The sequence below is a fragment of the Zalophus californianus genome, chromosome 5 (assembly GCF_009762305.2).
Source record: "Zalophus californianus isolate mZalCal1 chromosome 5, mZalCal1.pri.v2, whole genome shotgun sequence".
In the NCBI taxonomy this organism is placed as follows: domain Eukaryota; kingdom Metazoa; phylum Chordata; class Mammalia; order Carnivora; family Otariidae; genus Zalophus; species Zalophus californianus.
The window spans coordinates 18,406,356-18,428,165 of record NC_045599.1 but is presented as its reverse complement, the minus strand read 5'-3'; the positions used below and the strand labels follow the sequence as shown (position 1 = coordinate 18,428,165).

General features: G+C 35.2%; 1 protein-coding gene across 8 annotated transcripts in view; it reads right to left on the bottom strand.

The window, feature by feature from the left end:
- Positions 1 to 21,810, bottom strand: part of CSNK1G3 (casein kinase 1 gamma 3) — a 107,299-nt gene that overhangs the window by 32,760 nt on the left and 52,729 nt on the right. For all 8 annotated transcript variants that reach the window (XM_027605455.2, XM_027605457.2, XM_027605459.2 and 5 more), the window contains 2 exons: positions 11,905 to 12,053; positions 10,145 to 10,379 (listed from right to left, as the gene is read on the bottom strand). In XM_027605455.2, the coding sequence (XP_027461256.1) occupies positions 10,145 to 10,379; positions 11,905 to 12,053 (384 nt within the window). The remainder of the gene's footprint in view (positions 1 to 10,144; positions 10,380 to 11,904; positions 12,054 to 21,810) is intronic.

The window sequence follows — 21,810 nt, the reverse complement described above, 5'->3', positions numbered from 1 at the left end:
CTCTACACAAACTCTTTCAGGAAGCAGAAGAGAAGGGAATCTTTCCCAACTCTTTTCATTAACGATGTTACCAAAGGCATTTTACAAGCAAAGGGAAGTACAGGAAAGGTTTCTCATCAAAACACTCGCAAAATCCTTCAAAAGCTAATACATGATGACTGGTTCATCCTATAAATTTAAGGTTGGTTTAACTTTCAAAAATGAATTGATGTAATTCACCATGTTAATAAAAGATATAAATCATATGATCACCTCAAAAGATACAGAAAAGGTACTTAATAAAACATAACATGCATTTATGATTTAAAAAAACACTCATTAAATAGGCAATAGAAAAAAATTTCTTCTGACAAAGGACTTCTATAAAAAACCTACGACTAACGTAATTCTTACATGACGAAAGGTACCCCTACAATCAGAAACAAAACAAGGATGTTCACTCTCATTATTCAGTGTTGTAGTGGAAGCCCTTGTTAGTTTAAAAAAAAAATTTTTTTTAAGGTATTCAGATTGGAAATAAAGAAGTGTAACTAATTTTCTCTGCAAGACCATATGATCACATACGTGAAAAATCCTAAGTAATCTACCAAAAAACTCTATTAGAACTAGTATATGAGTTTTAGCAAGGATACAGGATACAAGGTCAATATATAAAAATCAATTGTACTTCTATGAAAGCAATCGACAACTGGAAAACAAATTTAAAAAGCAATACCATTTTCAGCAGCATCAAAAAATATGAAATACTGTAGAGATAAATTTAAAAGACTGTACGATATGCTAATACTGACCCCTCCCAAGTAGCATTCTTTGCTAAGGAGAGGAACACAATATAAAAGGCAATTGCCCTCTAAATTCAAGGTGTGGGGCTTTAGTTACCAGAGTGCCAACAAGCCATGATGATAAGGTAATCTTACCTAGATGGTTGTCTCAGAAAGCAGTATTAGTCTCAAAACCTACACAGTATTTAAAAATTCAAGTCATAAATACAAGCTAGTAAAATAAACCACTTCTGCAACTCAGTCTGAAACGTTCCTTACCCTCATAATTCTTTTCTTTGTGTTCTTTCATCAGCTGACAAATCTGGAAGTAAATTTCACCACGCAGTGAGTAACAGAAGTCGTGAGGAAGGCTTTATCTTTGAAACACAGTAACTAAAGAATACCTCCTCAGGGCTCTGTTTCATGGGGGGGGGGGGTAATCTCCCAAAGGTAATCTGGCCCTTATTAAACCCTGTTTACATTTTATAAAACACTTAACTACAAAGGTCTGTTTGAAAATGGATGTTTCCCTGGAAGCCAAGAATCCCTATTATAGGAACCCTTACTATGAACAACTAAGAAATTAGAAAGTGATGATTTACTTTGCAATAGGTATCATTAAAGAATCTTTTAAATAGGTTTTCCAATAAGTTTAAAAGTTATGTAAAGAGTCAATTAAAATTTTGCTTTTTAAGAATATATGTATCACACCAAAGGAGTACGTGCACCCCAATGTTTATAGCAGCAATGTCCACAACAGTCAAACTATGGAAAGAGCCTAGATGTCCATCAACAGATGAATGGATAAGAAGATGTGGTGTATATATACAATGGAATATTATGCAGCCATCAAAAAAATCTTGCCATTTGCAACGACAAGGATGGAACTAGAGGGTATTATGCTAAGCGAAATAAGTCAATCAGAGAAAGACAAGTATCATATGGTCTCACTGATACGAGGAATTTGAGAAACAAGAGAGAGGATCATAGGGGAAGAGAGGAAAAAATGAAACAAGATGAAACCAGAGAGGGAGACAAACAATAAGAGACTCTTAATCTCAGGAAACAAACTGAGGGTTGCTGGAGTGGTGGGGGGTGGGAGGGATGGAGTGGCTGGGTGAGAGACATTGGGGACGGTATGTGCTATGGTGAGTGCTGTGAATTGTGTAAGACTGATGAATCACAGACCTGTACCTCTGAAACAAATAATACATTATATGTTAAAAAAAAAAAAAAAAGAAGATAGTAAGAAGGGAAAAATGAAGGGGGGGAAATCGGAGGGGAAGGCAAACCATGAGAGACTATGGACTCAGAAACAAACTGAGGGTTTTAGAGGGGACAGGGGGGGGGGGATGGGTTAGCCTGGTGATGGGTTATTAAGGAGGGCACATACTGCATGGAGTACTGGGTGTTATACGCAAACAATGAATCATGGAACACTACATCAAAAAAAAAAAAAGAATATAAGTATCACATAAAATACATACAACCAGCATGGGTCAGTGTGTCATATTGATGATCATTTAAAATTCTAGCTACACTTAAAGCAACAGTAAACCCAAATAAGAAAACAAAGGCTCAGAAAGGTTAAGAGACTAGCCCAAAACTATGCACCTAAAAGAGAAAGGCAGACTTCTAAACCACATGTATGCACTTTTTTCATTTCTAAAAGCAAAGTAGAACCAATTAATCAATTAATCAAGTGTTTACTGTATACCTTCTGCAATGCTTTTCTACTCTTTGTCTCAACATTATTTTCCTTTTTTTAAAACTGACTTTATTCCTCACACAGCTAGAACTGTTTCTATTTTGACTGAATTTCAATGCAACTTTCAGAAACAAAAAAAATTCCGTTTCTCATTTACTCAAGTTTAGCTCTGTCAAAAAAAAAATCAATCAAACGCTTAGAAGCAGAAAACTTTCTAATATACACATATGTATTTGCAAAAAATAAACTCATTACTTCATTTTCCTACAAAAATGAAAAACAATGAGTCCAAAAGACATGTTTCCTGAAACTAAATACAGGCAAGACAAGAGAACTCCAAAAAACCAACAAAAAAATACCTCTCCCTGAAATCATTCTTTATATATAAACCAAAAAATAAAAAAATAAAAATTACTAAGCAAAGATTTCACTTTATATTTCCTACTAAAATGTCGACAATTAGTTTTCCCCAACACCCAACAAAAAAAAAAACTCTTCTTCATTTACATTTTTCAAAATTACATAATTAAGATGGTTTTTGTTAAATAAAAACACAAACCTATTTAGGAAAAGAAAAAGCACAATTATGCAAGACAATGTGCAGCAACAACTCACCAATCCAGACACGCTATCTGGCAATAACAAGAATGCATAAAGAAAAAAAGTTTTATGAGCAATGGAACCTAGCACATGCATTCATCTGATTCCTAAAGAAGTCCTCCTGAAATCCAGTTCTCTTAATTTAGATAAAATCCAATAAATTTGGCTATCAAGAGAAGCAAATCAAAAGAAGAGAACAGAAAAGTACTGCCAGCAACAGTACTACACATGATAACAAATAGTATGCTACAAGACATTTAAATACAAAAAAAAAACCCTATTAAAAAATAACTACTCTCAGACTAACTTATAAACCTACAGTAATTGATACACTGTAGTACTTGTGAAAAAATAGACAAATCAATGAACAGAACAGAAAGTCAAGAAATAGACCCACATAAATATACTCACCTTGACAAATAAGCAATACAATGGAGCAAAGTTAAGTTTTTTCAACAAACAGTAGTCAAACTGGTTATCAATATGTATAAAAATGAATCTAGAGACAGATCTTACACCCGTTACAAAAATAAACCAAAATGGATCAAAGACCTGTCAAATGCAAAATTATAAAAATCCTGGAATATAACATAGAAGAAAATCTAGATGACCACGGGTTTCAAGATGACTTTTTAGATATAACACATTAGGCATGACCTTTGAAAGAAATAATTGATGAGCTGGACTTTATTAAAATTAAAACTTTTGCTCTGCTAAAGACACTGTCAAGAGAATAAAAAGATAAGTCACAGACTAGGAGAAAATATTTGCAAAAGACACATCTCATAAAGAACTATTATCCAAAATATACAAAGAACTCTTAAAATCAACAATAATAAAACAAACAACCTGATTAAAAATGGGCCAAAGACCTTAAAAAACACCTCACGAGAGAAGATACATAAATGACAAGTAAGCATATGAAAAGATGCTACACATCCTATGTCATCAGGAAACACAAATTAAAACAAGATAACACTACTGCGACATAATGATTTATAAGAAATATATATTTGGTCAGATGACCAGAATATATTTCTCAAGATATATTCGGTCTTTAGCCACAGTTCTTGAAAACACTTCAGAGCCATAAAGGTGAAATGGGTGTCTTGTTACTCATGAAGGTGAATCTTGAACCCACCCAAGGTCAGCGGCTGGTTGCCAGGGATACCAACCATATGATTAGAGGGTTGGAACTTTCAGTCCCACCCCACAACCTCCAGAAAGGGAAGAGAGGCTGGAGGTTGAATTAGCCAAAGGCCAATGCATTAACCAATTATGAGTATGTAATGAAGGCCCCATAAAAACCCAAGAGGACAGCTTTTTGGCCCTTTTGGGAGAGCTTCCACACTTGGGAAACCAGAACACTTGCATATATCACCAAGCCAGGGCCCAAGCTGCACAAGGACAGAAGCTCCTTTGTTTGGAATCTCATCCTACATCTGACTGTTGATTTGTGTCCTTTATCATGACCTGTAATAAACTCGTAAACCTAAGTAAGTGCTTCCCTGAGTCTACAAAACCACTCTAGCAAATAAATTGAACTTAAGGAGGAGGTAGCTGGAGCCTCTAATCTATACCTGATCAGTGAGAAGCACAGGTAATAGCCTAGAACTTGCAAGTGTTATCTGAGGTAGGGGGTGGAGAGCAGTCTTGTAGGACGGAATCCTTAACCTTGGGATCTGATGCTATCTCCAGGAAGACAGTGTCAGAATTTAAGTTGAATTTTCAGACACACTGCTGGTGTCTGAGAAGTACTTGGTGTTGTGGAGGGGAAAAGTCCTTCTCTACACAGGAATTCATCCCAGGAATCCTAAAAGAACTACACACCTACTGGGATGGTGGAAATCTAAAATGTTAACAATCCCAAGTGCTGGCAAGAATGTGGAGCAAGAGGAGCTCTCATTCCTTGGTGGTGGGAATGCAAAATGGTATAGCCACTCTGGAAGAAAGTTTAAGGGCTTCTTACAACATATATTTACCATATGATCCAGCATTGTCCTTGGTATTTACCCAAAGGAGTTGAAAACTTATGTCCCACAAAAACCTGCACATGGATGTTTATAGCAGCCTTATTCATAATTGCCAAAACTTGGAGGCAACCAAGATGCCCTTCAGTAGGTGAATGGGTAAATAAACCGTGGTATATCCAGACAATGGAGTATTATTCAGCACTAAAAAGAAATGAGCTATCAAGCCATGGAAAAACACGGAGAAATCTTAAATGCATATAATCAAGTAAAAGAAGCCAGTCTGAAAAGGCTACATATTGTTTATTTCAAACTATATGGTTTTTGGAAAAAGCAAAACTAGGGAGACAATAAAAAGACCAGTGGTTGCCAGGAGTTTGGAAGGAGGGAGGTGGAAAGGGAGGGATAATTAGGTGGGGCATAGAGGATGCCCAGGGAAGTGAAACTCTCCTGTATAATACTATAATGGTTGATACATGTCATTATAAATGTATCCAAACCCAAAGAATGTGCAATACCAAGAGTAAACCATAAAGTAAACTATGGACTCTAGATGATAATGATGTGTCAGTGTAGATTCATCACTTGTACCAAATGTACCACTCTGGTGAGGGATGTTGATAGTGGGGGTGGTGCTGCCTGTGTTGGGGCAAGGAGTATTAGGGAAATCTCTATACGTTCGACCTAATTTTGCTATGAATCAAAAACTGTTCTAAAAAATTACATTTAAAATAGCACTACTATTTAAATGCATTTTCTCTAAACTTATTTAGATCAAGGTATACATCCTAATATGCTCCAATTAAACTTGAAGGTATCACTATATAATAGTAATCATACAAAACTTATGAAGCTGAATCATCCAGAAAATGTAAATTATGCTCATCATATTTTGTTTAAGAAAGCAAGGAATTGTGCAATTCATTTTTAAGCTGTTAAAATGTAATTATAAAATGTAAATACATGTTTTTAAACTGCTTAGAAGCTGTTTGGGAGTCTAAGAGCTGTCCTCAGGAATTTGGGCAATTAACTTAGAAATTATAAGAATCACAGCACAGAAAGAAGGCATTTTTGTAAAACCATAAATTCTATGATCCCTTCACCCTATTCAGAGAGCTTACCACTTAAAGGCTTGAAATGTTATTTTTCTATGCAACACAGATTTTTATTAACACTTACAAAGCAACTGGCAGTTTATTCCTCAAATCCTAGTCTCTTAGTTCATGAATACCCGATACTAATTTTTAAAAAAGACAATTCTAATGCTACTTAGTAAAGAGAAATGCAGAGTGTTTATTTCAAATGACTTCAACAGGAAGAGTTTTTTCATGAAAGGAAAAAAAAAAGTGATCTAAAGGAAGATTATAAAATGAGGTTCAAAGCAGTTGACCCCCCCAAAAAAAGTCTTGAAAAAGATATTAAAAATAAGACACTCAAGCAGAAAGAGTTTAAAATAACATTTCAACATAATAAAGAAGGCTTCCACTACAGCAGACCACAGAAATCCACGTCACACACAGCTTTAGTAAGATTTCACCTTGAACGGTGACTTAAGAAGTTATAAGAGGTACACAAATGAATCACAACATCTGCCTTCTTAACATTAATCATCCAGCGAACATCAATAGATATATATATACCACAGGTATAAAGAGGCTAAAATCCACACTGTGATTTTACACTATTCTTCCAGCTTTTTCCTTTTTAAATCCAATACAGTGCACAATCTCCACAAAAGAAAAATACTTATAAACCTGAATAAAGGTCTGTCTGGCCAAATTCTCTCTTTTGAAATGCTCATGTGTGTAGAAAGTCCTTGAATGCACAAGAGTAAATGAATGAATAAGAAAGCTTTAATTCCTCTTAAAAGAGTAATCACCAAAGTCCAGGCAAAGCGGAAAGGAAAAAATATATACACAAAATAAAATCACCACTAAAAGATCCCATTTTCACTACTTTTTCTTTTCTATCTGTTCCTGACTACTCACAAAGCTGGTGCTTTAAACTCAAAACATCACTAATAAGCCCATGTTCACAGCCACCTCACTTATAAAAATGCTTTAACTCTTCAGCACTTAAACTCATGTGACTTTAGCTTACTCTTAATTTCTTAAAAAACAGGAAATCATGTAATCTGGGAAACAAATTTTCTCCCTGTTAATACTGTCCATGTACTTCCCAAGTACTACATAAAAATTGAGAAGCAGGGCTTCTGTAAATAGGAGAAAGTAAGGATTAAAGCTTTTGTTCTTTGCAATACTTGTCAAAGAAATGTTTTGTTTGTTTTCTTCCTGAAAAAGGAGCAAAAAGAGATTACTGTAATAGTTAAATGCCATTTCCCAAGCTCTGAAGGCTTTTCCTAACAAGGACAAACGTATCAGATTCGCTTTGCCATTTCTACAAATAGAATGCTGTTACATTTACCATTGTTCAGATAAAAAAACACCGGGCCATAAGGAAGTTGTGACTTCATGTCTCACAATAAAATGGTGGCAAACCTTTGTTAGTTGTTATGAAATAGTCTGTTAACAACTACCATGAAATGAAAATCTCTCACAGACACTGTTCATATAAATACAGGTGTGCCTGACTTTAACAGAAGACACAATCCTGAAGAAAGCTGTGTATCTGAAAGGCACTCCCCCCACAAACACTACCTGAATGCAACTAATTTTAGATATTTGAAACTTACTTTTCTTAAAGTAAGGCAGATTTACATTTTTTCAGGCATTTCAGACACCTGAGGAGAAAAAATACCATGGCTCTACTATCAGGAGCTATCAGGGAAAATGCTATTAGTGAGCAAGTGCTATTAGTTCTGACTGAGAGGAAGAAGCACGGACATGCCATATATAGCAGGTAAGTCTGAGAAGAATGGTCAGAGAAGAAGCTATGACCAGGAGTTGAAGCCTGGGTCAGATGACTGCTAAGGTCTTGAACAAAAAGTGACTATACTGCAAGGTATGTTTAAGCAGTGATGATGGGTAAGTACTGATTGGTTTACATTTCTGTCTATTCTTCCTTGTCAGTGAGATGTCAGGGATGGAATCTAAAAGCAGAAAATAAAGTTTGACTTTCTCCCATATGAAAACCGACCATGGTTTAAGACTTAAGAATCAACTACTATAAACATAACCTAGAACTGATTTTTTTAGAAAAGCAAAGAGGTAACTCAATGGGAAAGAATATGGTATCATAAAAAGAACCTCAACCTCTAATTCACACCATGTAAAAATTAATTGTAGACGGTAGAAGAAAACATAAAATGTCTTTCATCTCCTGGGGACAAAGATTTCTTAGGATTCAAAAAGTAGTAACCATAAAACAAAAAAACTGATAAATAATTGATTTCACAAATATTTACAACTTTTGCACATCTATTGACACCACTAAGAAAATGAGTAGGTAAGCCACAGACTAGAAGAATCTATTCACAGTACACATATTTAGGAAGAATTTATATCCAGAATTTATAAAGAATTTCTACAAATCAACAATTAAATGACACACGTCATAAAAGATATACAAATGGTCAATAAGCACAAGTAACAGTGCTCAGAAGAGAAACTACTACATATCTACTACAACTGCTAGAATGAAAAAGAATGACAACTCCAAATGTTGTCAAGACTGAAAGAAACAACTCTCATTCACTGCTGGTAGAAACAGGAAATGGTTAAGAATGCTTGTGGGTACTGATGGGCAGTTTCCTATGAAGTTAAACAATACCTACCATATGACCCAACAGCAATTCCAATTTTAGGTATTTACCCAAAAGAACTGAAAACATATGCCCACTGAAAGATTTAAAAATTCCTAATAGTAAGGGGCGCCTGGGTGGCTCAGTCGTTAAGCATCTGCCTTCGGCTCAGGTCATGATCCCAGGGTCCTGGGATCGAGCCCTGTATCGGGCTCTCTGCTCGGCAGGAAGCCTGCTTCTCCCTCTCCCACTCCCCCTGCTTGTGTTCCCTCTCTTGCTGTGTGTCTCTCTGTCAAATAAATAAAATCTTTAAAAAATAAATAAATAAAATAAAAATTCCTAATAGTAAAACACTGTTAATAATCAAAATGTTCATCAACATTAGAATAAATAAAAACTTGTGTGGTATATTTGTGCAATGGAATACTACTGAGCCTTAAAAAGAAACAAATTACTGGGGCCCCTGGGTGCTTCAGTCAGTTGAGTGTCCTGTCCAACTCTTGATCTCGGCTCAGGTCATGATCTCAGCTCAGGTCATAATCCTGGAGTCATGAGATCAAGCCCCACGTCAGGCTCCGTGCTGGGTGTGGAGCCTGCTTAAGATTCTCTTACTCTCGGGCGCCTGGGTGGCTCAGTTGGTTAAGCGACTGCCTTCGGCTCAGGTCATGATCCTGGAGTCCCAGGATCGAGTCCCGCATCGGGCTCCCTGCTTGGCAGGGAGTCTGCTTCTCCCTCTCCCGCTCCCCCCTCTTGTGTTCTCTCTCTCTCTCTCTCAAATAAATAAATAAAATATTAAAAAAAAAAAGATTCTCTTACTCTCTCCCCCTGCCCCTCCCCTTCTCTAAAAAAAGAAAAAAAAAAAACCAATTCCTGAAAAACAAACAATAATCTCATACTGAGCCAAAGAAGCCAGATGATTCCATTTATATGAAGTAACAGAATCAGCGAAACTAATCTATGGTGATAGAAATCACATCAATGGTTACTTTTGGAGAAAGTGGGGAGAAAGCAAGAATGAAGTCTAGGGGATGATAACAATGTTGTAAATCTTGACAGGGTTGTGGGCTATCCACATGTGTACATATGTCAAAAAATCACAAATTATATACTCAAATGTTGTAAACTTTACCTAACTGTATAAAAGTTGAACATTTCAAGTTGTCATATAAAACAAAGGACAGAGTGAATATAAGGATATCTGTCATTCATTTACTCTAGAGCAACTTATTTTAAAAGAATTGTATTAAATATAAATCAAAGTAAACTCTAGCTAGATGTGAGTAATAAAAATTACAACAGAAGCAACTGCAACCAACCAAAATTGAACCATAGTAACAAATAAAAACTCACACTGTTAGCATAGTTACTGAATTCAAATTTCTGTACTTATGAAAGGTACACATACCTTTTCCTAAATGTGTGTTTATGCTCATATATCTAGCTGTTCCTGTAAGGCTCTTGTGTTCTCTGTATGGTATGTGTTTCTTTGTCTCCGGATCAATATATTCCTTTGCCAAACCAAAATCTATAATATGAATAACTTGCTGGGTTTTGTTTCCTGGTCGTCCTATTAAGAAGTTCTCAGGCTTTACATCTCTGTATATCAAGTTCTTTGAGTGGACATATTCCATGCGAGAGATCTTGATTCACAAAAAAATAAAAAAAGAAAAGAAAGTAAGTTTAATTTTAGGCTGTCACTAGCATAAAAAAGCATGATAGAGACATGACAAAATTCTCATAAACAACATAAAGAAGAAAATAATTAGAAACTGTTTCAGCCCTTTAAAAGTAACATAATAATCAGTCTATAGTTTCTCAAAAATATATCCAATTATGACCAAAAGTCTTTGCTTTCACTGTAATGGTCACTTATAGAAGAAAGTATTTGAATTTCATGAATTCCTTTCATACCAGTGAGCCGGATTCAGACAGCACTTACAGATGATGCCACCTCAGACAATCAAAAAGCTTTATTTACTAATACCAAGTCTTGAACTGAGACATATAAAGAGACATATTCATAAAGTCACCATTTGTTCTTCCTTATCAATTCAATCATCAAGCAACTGTTACCGTTATATTAAAGAAACTTACAGTCTAAACTGTTAAATAAAAACAACACAGTACCCTTCAAGATATCTTTCTTTTTCCTTTTTATAACTTACTTATGTCTTTCCTTAGGTATTAAACATTTTTAAAGGATCTTAAAACCAGAAAATTTTGGAAGACCACTTTAATTATAATATAGTACATTTTCAACAATTCTTTTACATATTCTCAAATAATGTTCATTGTACAAAATATCACAACATAGGACATTACAAACAAGAAAACAAAATTGCTTCATTTAGCCATAATAAAGGTAGACAACACAATGTACACATACAGTCACTTAGGCCATTTTCATTTGTTGACAAATTCTGGATCATAATAATATACAGCATTTCTAGGACCCATACTTTTAATGATATATGTTGAGCATTTTCCAGGTTATAGGACATTCTTTTAATACACACTTTTTAATGGCTACGTATTATTTTATGGCTACTAATAATTTACTCAACTAATCCTGTAATTTCTCTACATTTGGGTTGTTTCCCATGTTATGATAAACATCCTTGCACAAAAAACTTTAAGTGTATGTGAAGAGTTCCACTGGATATATTTGTAGAGGTGGAATTAATGAGTCAATGGAGAAAAACAACTTTAAGATTTTGCAACATACTATTGGCAGAGATTTCAAAACTGCCTTAAATCATCCTCTAAGTTGTTTCCCCATTGGTTCCCTGAAATTTAAATATTTTATAAGACTCCCTCATTGTTTCTTCTTTTTCTAGGCCATTAGAATTTATTACTAACATTATAAATCCATGTTTCTGAGGGTTCTCTTTTCTAAGCATTCATCTTCTATATGAAAATAGGGCTAGAAACAATTCTCAAACTTGAGGACATTCTGATCTTAAAGCAGTAAGGTATTAATTCTTTCACCCAAATAAAATACAGTTGGCTTAGTTATTTTAAGTTCTATGCATCCTAATAGAAACTTCATTAGATCAAATGTTCTGTAAAGATAACACCACAAAACTTGAAACTTTCAATATGAATGTATGACCAAAAGAACCATACAACCATTCAAACACTTTCAGAACCTTCTACTTGACTTACCAGCTGGATAGCAATCATGAGAACTGTCTTAAGAGAAAACGTCCTGTCACATAAATCAAACAAATCTTCCAAACTAGGTCCCAGCAGTTCGAGCACCATGGCGTTGTATTTACCACAAGGGCCAAAATAGTAAACTTGAGGTATACCATCTGGGGGGAAAGAAAAAGGATTTTAATCTTTTCCTCATCTTAAATATCCAACTTTTCTTCCTAGAAAATTAATAAGCAATTTAAGAAATATTTTTTGTTTTAAGAAGTGCAGCACTATTTGCACTTTTTCCATACACACAATGAACTTTTCCTAAGCCAACCTTCTCTCTCCCCGTACCTTTTTCATGTTCACAGGGCAGTCTGGTTACACCTGTCCTGCAGGTGCATTACTGAACGACATCACAGACAGTGCTTCCTTGTTGGTCTGCAACACCTCACCAGAGACAGGAACGGGGCCTTCTAGCCTCATATTTCCATGGCCTACAGAAACACTTGCTGCACTGAAAAAATTCAATTTTTTTTTTTTTTTTAACAAAGAAGTCGCTGCTCTCTTGAATAAGTCTGAGGGAGGCATAATGCTCTATCACCCTCCAAGATTCCGTCCTCTGGTGTACACACACCATACAATTCCCTCCCCGTGAGTGCAGGTAAGACCCCAGATTTCACTCTTGTGATTAGGTTACGTTATGTGACAAAAGTGATGTAAATAAGGCCCCATCAGTGGGCCTAACCTAATCAGGTAAGCCCTTTTAAAAAGAGGGTCTAAAAGTCGAAGATATTCAAAGCAGCAGAGAAGCTCTCTTGTTGATTTTTAAGAAGGATACTGTCCTGTCGTAGAAGACACCACATGCCCTGGAATGGTGGACAGGCTCTAGGAACTGAGGGCCTCAATCCCGTAGCCGTAAGGAACTGAACTCTGGAAATAACCAGTGAGCTTGGAGAAGGACTCTGAGCCTCAAGCCAGACTCTAGTGCAGGCTTACACCTTGATTACAGCCTGGCAAAACCCTCAACAGAAGACCCAGTTCACCCAACCCTGGAGTCCTGGCCCATGGAAATTGGGAGATAAGGAAGTCTCTTGCACTATGCCACTAAATACTAAGTAATTTATTATATGATAATATAAAATAATACAAACTCCAAATTTGAAGTCTAAATGCACAGAAATCTGTATTTGATTTTTAGAACTAAGAGTTTCACAATAAACTAACATATCATCAGTGATCAATTTATCTTAACAATGTATTTATTTATTCATTTGTACAAAGTAAACTTCTTCCACCTTCAATGTCTCACTTTTACTTCCAAGTGATTTGTTTTTCCTGCTTGCTTGTTTTAGTAATTTTAGAAGGGAAAAGACTCTCTCAAGATAAAACTCTCTTACTCTTTTCTAAACTGTCCTATTTTTTTAAATACATTTCAGTTTGCTTCTCCATAACATTAGTGGTTTGGATAAGACCAGCTTTCCTCAGATGTGAATGAGTGAGGCAGCAAAACATCTGGGGATGGGAAGGCAAGATAATAAATCATGGTGCGAGTGGGGAAAAGGGGATAAGTTCAAACTCCATACACGATCCCCCTCCCCAGAAAGAGATTCCCGTCCAACCCCTCCATGTGTGTATGTCAGCACACACCGCCACACACACACACACACACACACACACACACACACACGGTACTTCCCTTCATCACAGGGTATCACTATTTTAGTGTAAGCCACTCTTATCAGAGCCTGTCTTGCATCCATGTGTCAGATCTACCCCTCACACGTGTAAAAGTAAAAAAAAAAAAAGTTCAGAAATAGTGAATGAGAAGCTCACTAAAGTTTATTCCAACTCTGAAATACTACTTTTATTGTGCTATACACTGCTTTTATTACGCTACTAAGAGCCTGGAGCTGCAATTAAGACATTAAAACTTCTCAGCTACTAAGTTTTTAAAATTATTTCCACAATGCCTTGTTTTCCCCACTCTACCACTGAAAGTTAATTTTCATGCTGTTAATTTAGCAATCTCTAATAACTCACTTCTTCTCTTCAGTTTATTGCTTCTGATCTGTAGGATGCAAGCAAACCAGATCATCAAGCTTGTTAGAACTATATATGGAATGTAAAAATAAACAGGTTCTGAGGTTCTTCCATGAAAGGACTGTCAAAGGGCTTTTTGACTTCCTTCTGAGTCACTATCTGTATTCCTAATAATTGAAGTTGTTGTGAAATGACCTCTCAATAAGGCAGCAATATACTTTGGTTGATTAAATGACTGATTTAGGGACGCCTGGGTGGTTCAGTCAGTTAAGTGCATCTGCCTTCGGCTCAGATCACAATCCTGGGGTCCTGGGATCGAGTCCCACATCGGGTTCCTTGCTTGGCAAGGAATCGGCTTCTTCCTCTGCCCCTCTCCCTGCTTGTGCACACGCTCTCTCTCTCTATGTCTGACAAATAAATAAAATCTTTAAAAAAAAAAAAACAAAAAAAAATGACTGATTTATTCAAATGTTTTCAAAGATTTCCAAAAACAAAATCATTTAAGAACTTTCACTGTCTTAAGTAATTCAATGAATGTTTACAGAATATCCACTACATCCTTATGCACAGGGTGGGACATTATGGATTAAGGGTGGACAAGACACCATGATCAAGGATAATTTAACCCAGGAATGCAAGTTTATGTTAACATCCAAATATCCACCAATGCAATTCACCACAGTAACAGAATAAAGATGAAAAACCATGACATCATCTTAATAGATACGGAAAAAGCATGTGTGACATTAACTCTCAGCAAATCTGGAATTGAAGGTTAACTTCTTCAACCTGGTAAAGGGCCTCTATAAGAAACTCACAACTAACATCATACTTAACGGTGAAAGAATGAATGCTTTCCATTTATGACTGGGAACAAGACAAGGATATCCACTTTCACCTCTTTTATTCAACAGTGCAATGAAGCAAAAAAAATAAAAGGCATTCTCAAAAATGAACAAAGAGTCTGTTACTTTAAGAAAAAGTGAAATAATTTACTTGTTCCTATTTGTTACCAATAATAAAATTTAAGCTTTCACATAAAAATCAGATTTTGGCTAAATCTGTACCTGCCAAGATGACCTTTGAAAACTTCCCAATACTAAAAAGAGAAAAATACAATACCTTTTCTGATAAACCGTGGTGACACTATTATGACTTAATTTTAGGTAATAAATATAGCAATAACTGAAAATCTAATTCAGTAAACCAGTATTTTCCAAGCGACCAAGGCATGTGTTTGTAAATCCATGCACAGGTAAGGGGCGCCTGGATGGCTCAGTCAGTTAAGTGGCTGCCTTAGGCTCAGGTTGTGGTCCCAGGGTCCTGGGATCGAGCCCCGCGTCGGGCTCCCTGCTCAGTGGGGAGTCTGCTTTTCCCTCTCCCTCTGCCTGCCTCTCTGCCTACTTCTGCTTTCTATCTCTCTGTCAAATAAATAAATAAAATCTTAAAAAAAATGCACAGGTAAATAATCTAAAGTATAATGGATTTTAATGTAAGAGAGAATAGGAAAAGGTTTTTCCATATGGCTTCTAACTCTATACTGCAACTTTAAGAAACTACCACCGGACAAGTTTTAGTGTAGTGCCAAAATTAACAATTTAAAGGCTAATTAATTAGCCTAGACTAACAAAGCTGTGAGTTAAAATCTTATTGGAGAAATACGAATTGGGACATTTTTGGAGGAAAACTGCCCTAACCTTTCAAAACAAGCAAAAACATGCGTACAATTATATCGAAGCTGTTGTTGGTAACAATAAAAAAAAAAAAAGAAAAAGAAAAAGAAACCAAATGGGAACCACCTAAACATTCATCAACTCCAGACTAACAAAACCAATTATATTATACCCACACTGTGGAACATAACATAGACTTTTAATTACCTGTGGAAATAAATCGTGACGGACAAACTTCTACTTTTTACTTCTTATAAGTATGAAGTGATCAATTTTGTTGTTTACAACAACCATACATTACTTTTAAAATAAAATGTTTCTAATGAATCATTAAACACACATACGAAAAGATACCGGAAGGAAAAACCAGAAAGCTAACAGATTACTGGAAGCACAGGTGATTTCTACTTCCAAATTGTTATGAAGAACACATGCTATTTTTACAACCAGGAATAAAATGCTCGTTTTTAAAATTTTTCTGGAACCACAAACAAAATCTTGAACTGGAAAATGATTTAGACTACATTTATTTAATCCATGTATTAACTCATTGAGCAAGTATTTCTTAAACATTCTCCCAAATATTGAAAATTATTCAGGTGTACTGCTACTCTTATTAACTGTTAGCTTCATTCCAGAGCTCCTAGAAACAAAGCTAAGTAGACCTTAGGACTCTGGGCCTTATAACGTGTGTGGTTTCCCCGGCCTTCCCAGTGCACCTCACTAACACAAGGAACAGACTTATTCAAAGGTAACAATTTACTCTGCCTCATTTCCAGTTCTTCTAAAGCTGCATTTCAAAAATTTCTACTCTAGTTCTGCCATCCAAGCTGCCAGCTTCAATTTTTACCCAACTTTCAAATCTCCTCTTATCAAACTATCTCTATTAAGCATGACATGAAATTTATAATTATTCACACACAATTTCTCACAGATGAGGAAAGGCATGCATAAGTAAATATGCTCTGCTCTATTTCATATAAGCCAACTCGTTGCCAGGAGAATTACCGTGTACCTAACATGCACATTCAATGAAGCTATTTATATAACATACCTTTGAGTTTCTATAATAACACCATGAGAAAGATCAGCAAAGGGACAAAAACTGTTTTGGTTTTCTCAAAAACTTCCTTTCTTTAATGGTTTCAAAGTGTCTCAAAATTATGTATCTCTACCCTACTCATGATGGCTAAATTCGATAAACAGCATTACATTTTACTGAGTAAATTTAACACTTAGTCTACAATTTGAACAAAAATACTTCAGCTTTATCATGCAACATAATTTTACCTTAAAATATGACTCAGCATAAATCGTTGGGGGATAAAAAAAAGATAACCCTAAATGACTCTTTAAGATACATACTGTTCTATGAATCAATGAGTATACTTCTTAGGTAAGTATTAATAATGTATTTCAACACCAATTTCATGTCACTGAAGTATAAAATCAAGAGTTATAATTTGTCTTAAAAAATCAAGAACCACTCTAAAGGTCAAACTAGAATTTCATTTCCCAGGACAAGTCTGGGCAGTTTTCTAACACTGAACGAACAAAATTAAATTGTTAGGAGTTAGGAAACATTGCAACTAACAAACAGGAGCTAGGGAGTACCCCAAGCAAAAACAAAACAAAACAACCACAGCCAATATGAATATGGGAGGCAAGACCACCAGGAAGAGGATTTATGGAAGGAGAGATGAAGGAAAAGAGGGCGAAAGAGAAGAGAAAAGCAGAAAGAAGGTTTAGAAGGAAGAGTAATGAGGTGTTACATTATTACCGATGCCTCTTGATCAAGGTACTTCGCTACTGAATTGCATGAATGCAAACCAACTCAGAAGCAGGAACAAGATTTGTATTTGATCTATGTCCAGTGAAGTTTCAACTATCAACTTACACTGCACCCAATTTGAACTGTTTTAAAATTCTTTGTGAGACTACTATAAAGAGCCATCCACTGTGAATTTATGAAAGTTAGTTCTGATAATTTCCAATATCACTAATTTTCAGGGCTGCTTATTAGCACCCTCATCTTCAAGACAAGTATATCTTTCCCCAAGAAACCTGAAGAATGGGCAAAAATAAAAAATTCATATATTATTGAAAATACAATCTCACCCTTAGTCTCCTAAAATTGATTTTATTAAACACTTCATTTTATATTTCAGCCTTCCATTTAAGTGACAAAACATTTAAGTCACAGAGCAACATCAGGAGGTCTAACAAGCACTCTTAAAGACTGCTTAGTACTTTGTGCCAGTATTGAAGTACTTGAGTTCCTTAGAGTTGGGCGATCGTTAAACATTATCATTAAAAGAAATAATATCATGTTGTTTCGTTCCGTTTTTCAGGTCTGGTATTGTTCTTATGGGAAGGATTAGAACAAAAGCATTAACATTCTGATTAGGAAATTTGACTTTACAGATGTACTTCAGAAAACCTAAAATCTGATTAGAAATACTATACACATAGTATCACATAGGCTATGTTCTTTTCCAAGGAAGTTTTACTTTGGGGCGTTCTTAACCTTTAACAAAATGCTTATACTCTTAGCTGAGCAGTTCTCAACATGTGGTCTGGAGGCACACAGTTGGCGGGGGGATGGCCCATGAGACCCTCTAGGAGGTCAATGACATCAAAATTATTTTTATAATAACACTAAGGTGTCATTTACCTTTTTCACTCTCCTCTCACAAGTGAACAGTCGAATTTTCCAGAGGTTACATGACATGTGATATGGCAACAGACTGAACAAAGAAGATAAGGAGAATCTAGCTGTTTTCTAGTAAGCCAGACATTAAAGAACTGTGCGAATTTGTAAAATAAGGACACTTTTCTCACATTTTTTTGACTTGGAAAATATGGTTAGTAAAATAGTGATTTTAAAATGTTAGTGTTATTTTAAAGTGAATTAATATAGCAACATTTTTATATTTATGTTTTAATTTCTCATATGGTAAATATCAACAGCTAATAACTCACAGCAACAAAAGGTCTCTGGGATCGTCAAAAAGTTTGGTGGCTCAGTTGGTTAAGCGACTGCCTTCGGCTCAGGTCATGATCCTGGAGTCCTGGGATCGAGTCCCGCATCGGGCTCCCTGCTCAGCAGGGAGTCTGCTTCTCCCTCTGACCCTCCCTCCTCTCATGTGCTCTCTCTCTCTCATTCTCTCTCTCTCAAATAAATAAATAAAATCTTTAAAAAAAAAGTTTGAAGGCTAAAAAAGGATCCTGAGACTCAAAAGTTTTGAGAATTGCTGACCAAGCTGAACAGCAAGCTGTGATGTGAACAAGTAGGTGCACTTAGTTCCAGACTTGGCCAACAGTGGTTCCATTAAATTCCAGCACCCACATTTAGTAATAAAATTCTACCAATTAACCCCAAATGAAATAAAGCCACCCCACTGTAAAAAGAAAAAAAAAAGTCCTTTCTGTGATAATTCTATTTACACATTGAGACTATTTTAAATTTCAGAGAACATTCAAAAAATAACACCTACAAATGAGTATTGTTCATTATATCGAATACTGAATAAAATTATATTCGTTATATAATGTTATATTTTTCATAATTTAGTTATTATCCTCTGGGCCTAATTAATTAAGGAAAAAATAAATCCTCTGTATCATTTTTACCCCCAAGCTTCTAGTTTGCAAATTTTTTTCTCACAATGTGCTACTTTATATTTAAATCAAAATAAATCAAAAATAAAAGTGAAATATGGAATCATCATACTGTTTTTAATGGCTTTACACTTTCAATCTTTTCACGATTACATAAATTTAAAAATGATGCTGCATTTTAGAAAATTAAATCCATCACCATTTAGTCCTACCCTATTCAAAGGTATGTTTTTTTTAAGATTCTTATGTGATTAATTTCTCACTAAAAATACTATAATTACCACATCATATACAACTATTCTAGTACCTGCACCATATAAACCAAACTAAAACCACTAACAGTTAACCCTTCCTTCTTATATTGGTAACACATAGCATTCTTTAAATGCACACATTGTCCACCAACTATAAGGACTTTAACACAAAAACTTTGTAAAAAGTAGCAATATACATATGTAGGTAGTCACATATAAATTGGTAAGAGTTCAGCAATGCATAGCTGACAAATTCCCATACAGAGAGGCCTCCGTAAGGAATGAGAAATATTACGTATACTTAAGAGGTCTTCTAAAAGCAATTCAGCTAAGACAGAAAAGGGAACTCTCAGAAGCTGCTACATCAACTGTTGGTTATCTGAGCTGAGATTAAGTCTACACTAACCACTGGCTCATCCACACAGTATTCTTTATTGTTTGTTAATACCAAAATACAATAGGTGACATTCTAATCAGTATATTCACTTCACTTTCATGGTTTTTACAATATTTTCCTCTCAGCTTTCTCAAATAGACATAAGATACACAGAAAGAGTAGAATTTCTTAAATTTCTTCAACACAGAAAAACTCAGGCTTCTCAATGAATAAAAGGAACTTTAGATATTAACAAATGGATACGGCCAGCTTTAAAAGCTTTGTACTGTTACAACCTTTCTTTAAAGTAAAGAGTATGATCAAATTTCCATACATTATGGACTCACCAACACATATTTAGCTAGCAGACAGACCTAAACTGTCTTGAAAAGAGGGATGTGAAAATGGAGGCGTCTGTAAACCAGATCAAAACACACAGGCAACACCTAAATCCTGGCTTTTTGACAAAGCACAAACCAAGAAGGCAGAGGGGTCAGTACAAGGCAGGGAGAGGAGCTCTTTTAACAGCTCTTGAAAGGCAATACCATGGAGAGGTGTAATTTTAAAAAGAGCCACTGCTGCTATTATCAAATTATTGTTTAGAACTACATAGTTCAGGGCACATCAAAAAGCCAAGGCACTCACTTAGAAACAATGATTTAACATACACATGGTCTCAAACAGGGTGTTTAATATCACTCCTATATTTGCAGATTGCCAACAACAGTAATTTATAACAGAAAAAAGATTATTCTACTTCCTTTGGTAAGCAGTAACTTATGACAAAGAAAGGTTATTTTACTTTCTGTTAGAAAGATTATCAGCTAATAAAGAAATGCTAAGGAATAAATAATTGCAAAGTTTTCCCCAGCAGAGCCTATGAAAACCATCTGATATGAAGAATTAACATAAAGAAGCAATACTCAGAATCACTGATCTTCAGAGAAAATTACCTCATAAATTTCAAAACATAGTCCATGCATTCTCATCAAGTATCAACAATTCAACTAAACTTTTTTTCAAGTAAATAAAAAAATGGATTATTCTAATAATTAAAACTATGCTTCTCTAGAAAGTGATTATTTTTAGATGGCTGAACTGTATAGTTCAGTTAAGTAGGTAACTATCTGGCTATTGTCTAGGCTTATCATTTCTGTTATTTTAAAAAATACTTATTGATTTTTTTCCTTCAACTTCCAGATCCCTAAAATGAGGAATTAAATTTGCCTAATTAGAGAATAATACACAAACGAAATAAATTAAAACAAGTAAAATTTTTGAAGTGGTATGACTATGCTTCTATGTCAGAAATGAAATAAACTAAAAACTTAATAATATAACAATCTTTATAATACTGGTATATCAAACTTCCAACACCAATCCCAGAAGTTAAAAAAAAAAAAGAAACTATAGGAAATTTTGAAATGGAATATATTATATATCACAACTTCACATCTAGTAAGAGAAAACAGTCTTTCTCATTTAAGAAATGAGTTAGGAGAACGCCTGGGTGGCTCAGTTGGTTAAGCGACTGCCTTCGGCTCAGGTCATGATCCTGGAGTCCCAGGATCGAGTCCCGCATCGGGCTCCCTGCTCAGCAGGGAGTCTGCTTCTCCCTCTGACCCTCTTCCCTCTCGTGCTATCTCTCATTCTCTCTCTCTCAAATAAATAAAATCTTAAAAAAAAAAAAAAGAAATCAGTTAAGAAATCAGTTCAACCATCTGCCAAGGAACTACAATTGTCAAGCGCTCTGCTCAGTTTCAAGGATAAAAAAGCGAATACATCATTTCACTGCCCTTAAACAGTTCAAATGTTAATGGAGGGGACAGACATAAGCAAATAATAACGTAATATAATATGATACAAGAAAACTAAAGATATATTCAAAATAATGTCAGGTCAAAGAAGAAGCATTTCTGCAAAGAAAAAAACAATGTCAGGAAATGCATTGCAAAAGGGGTGACAT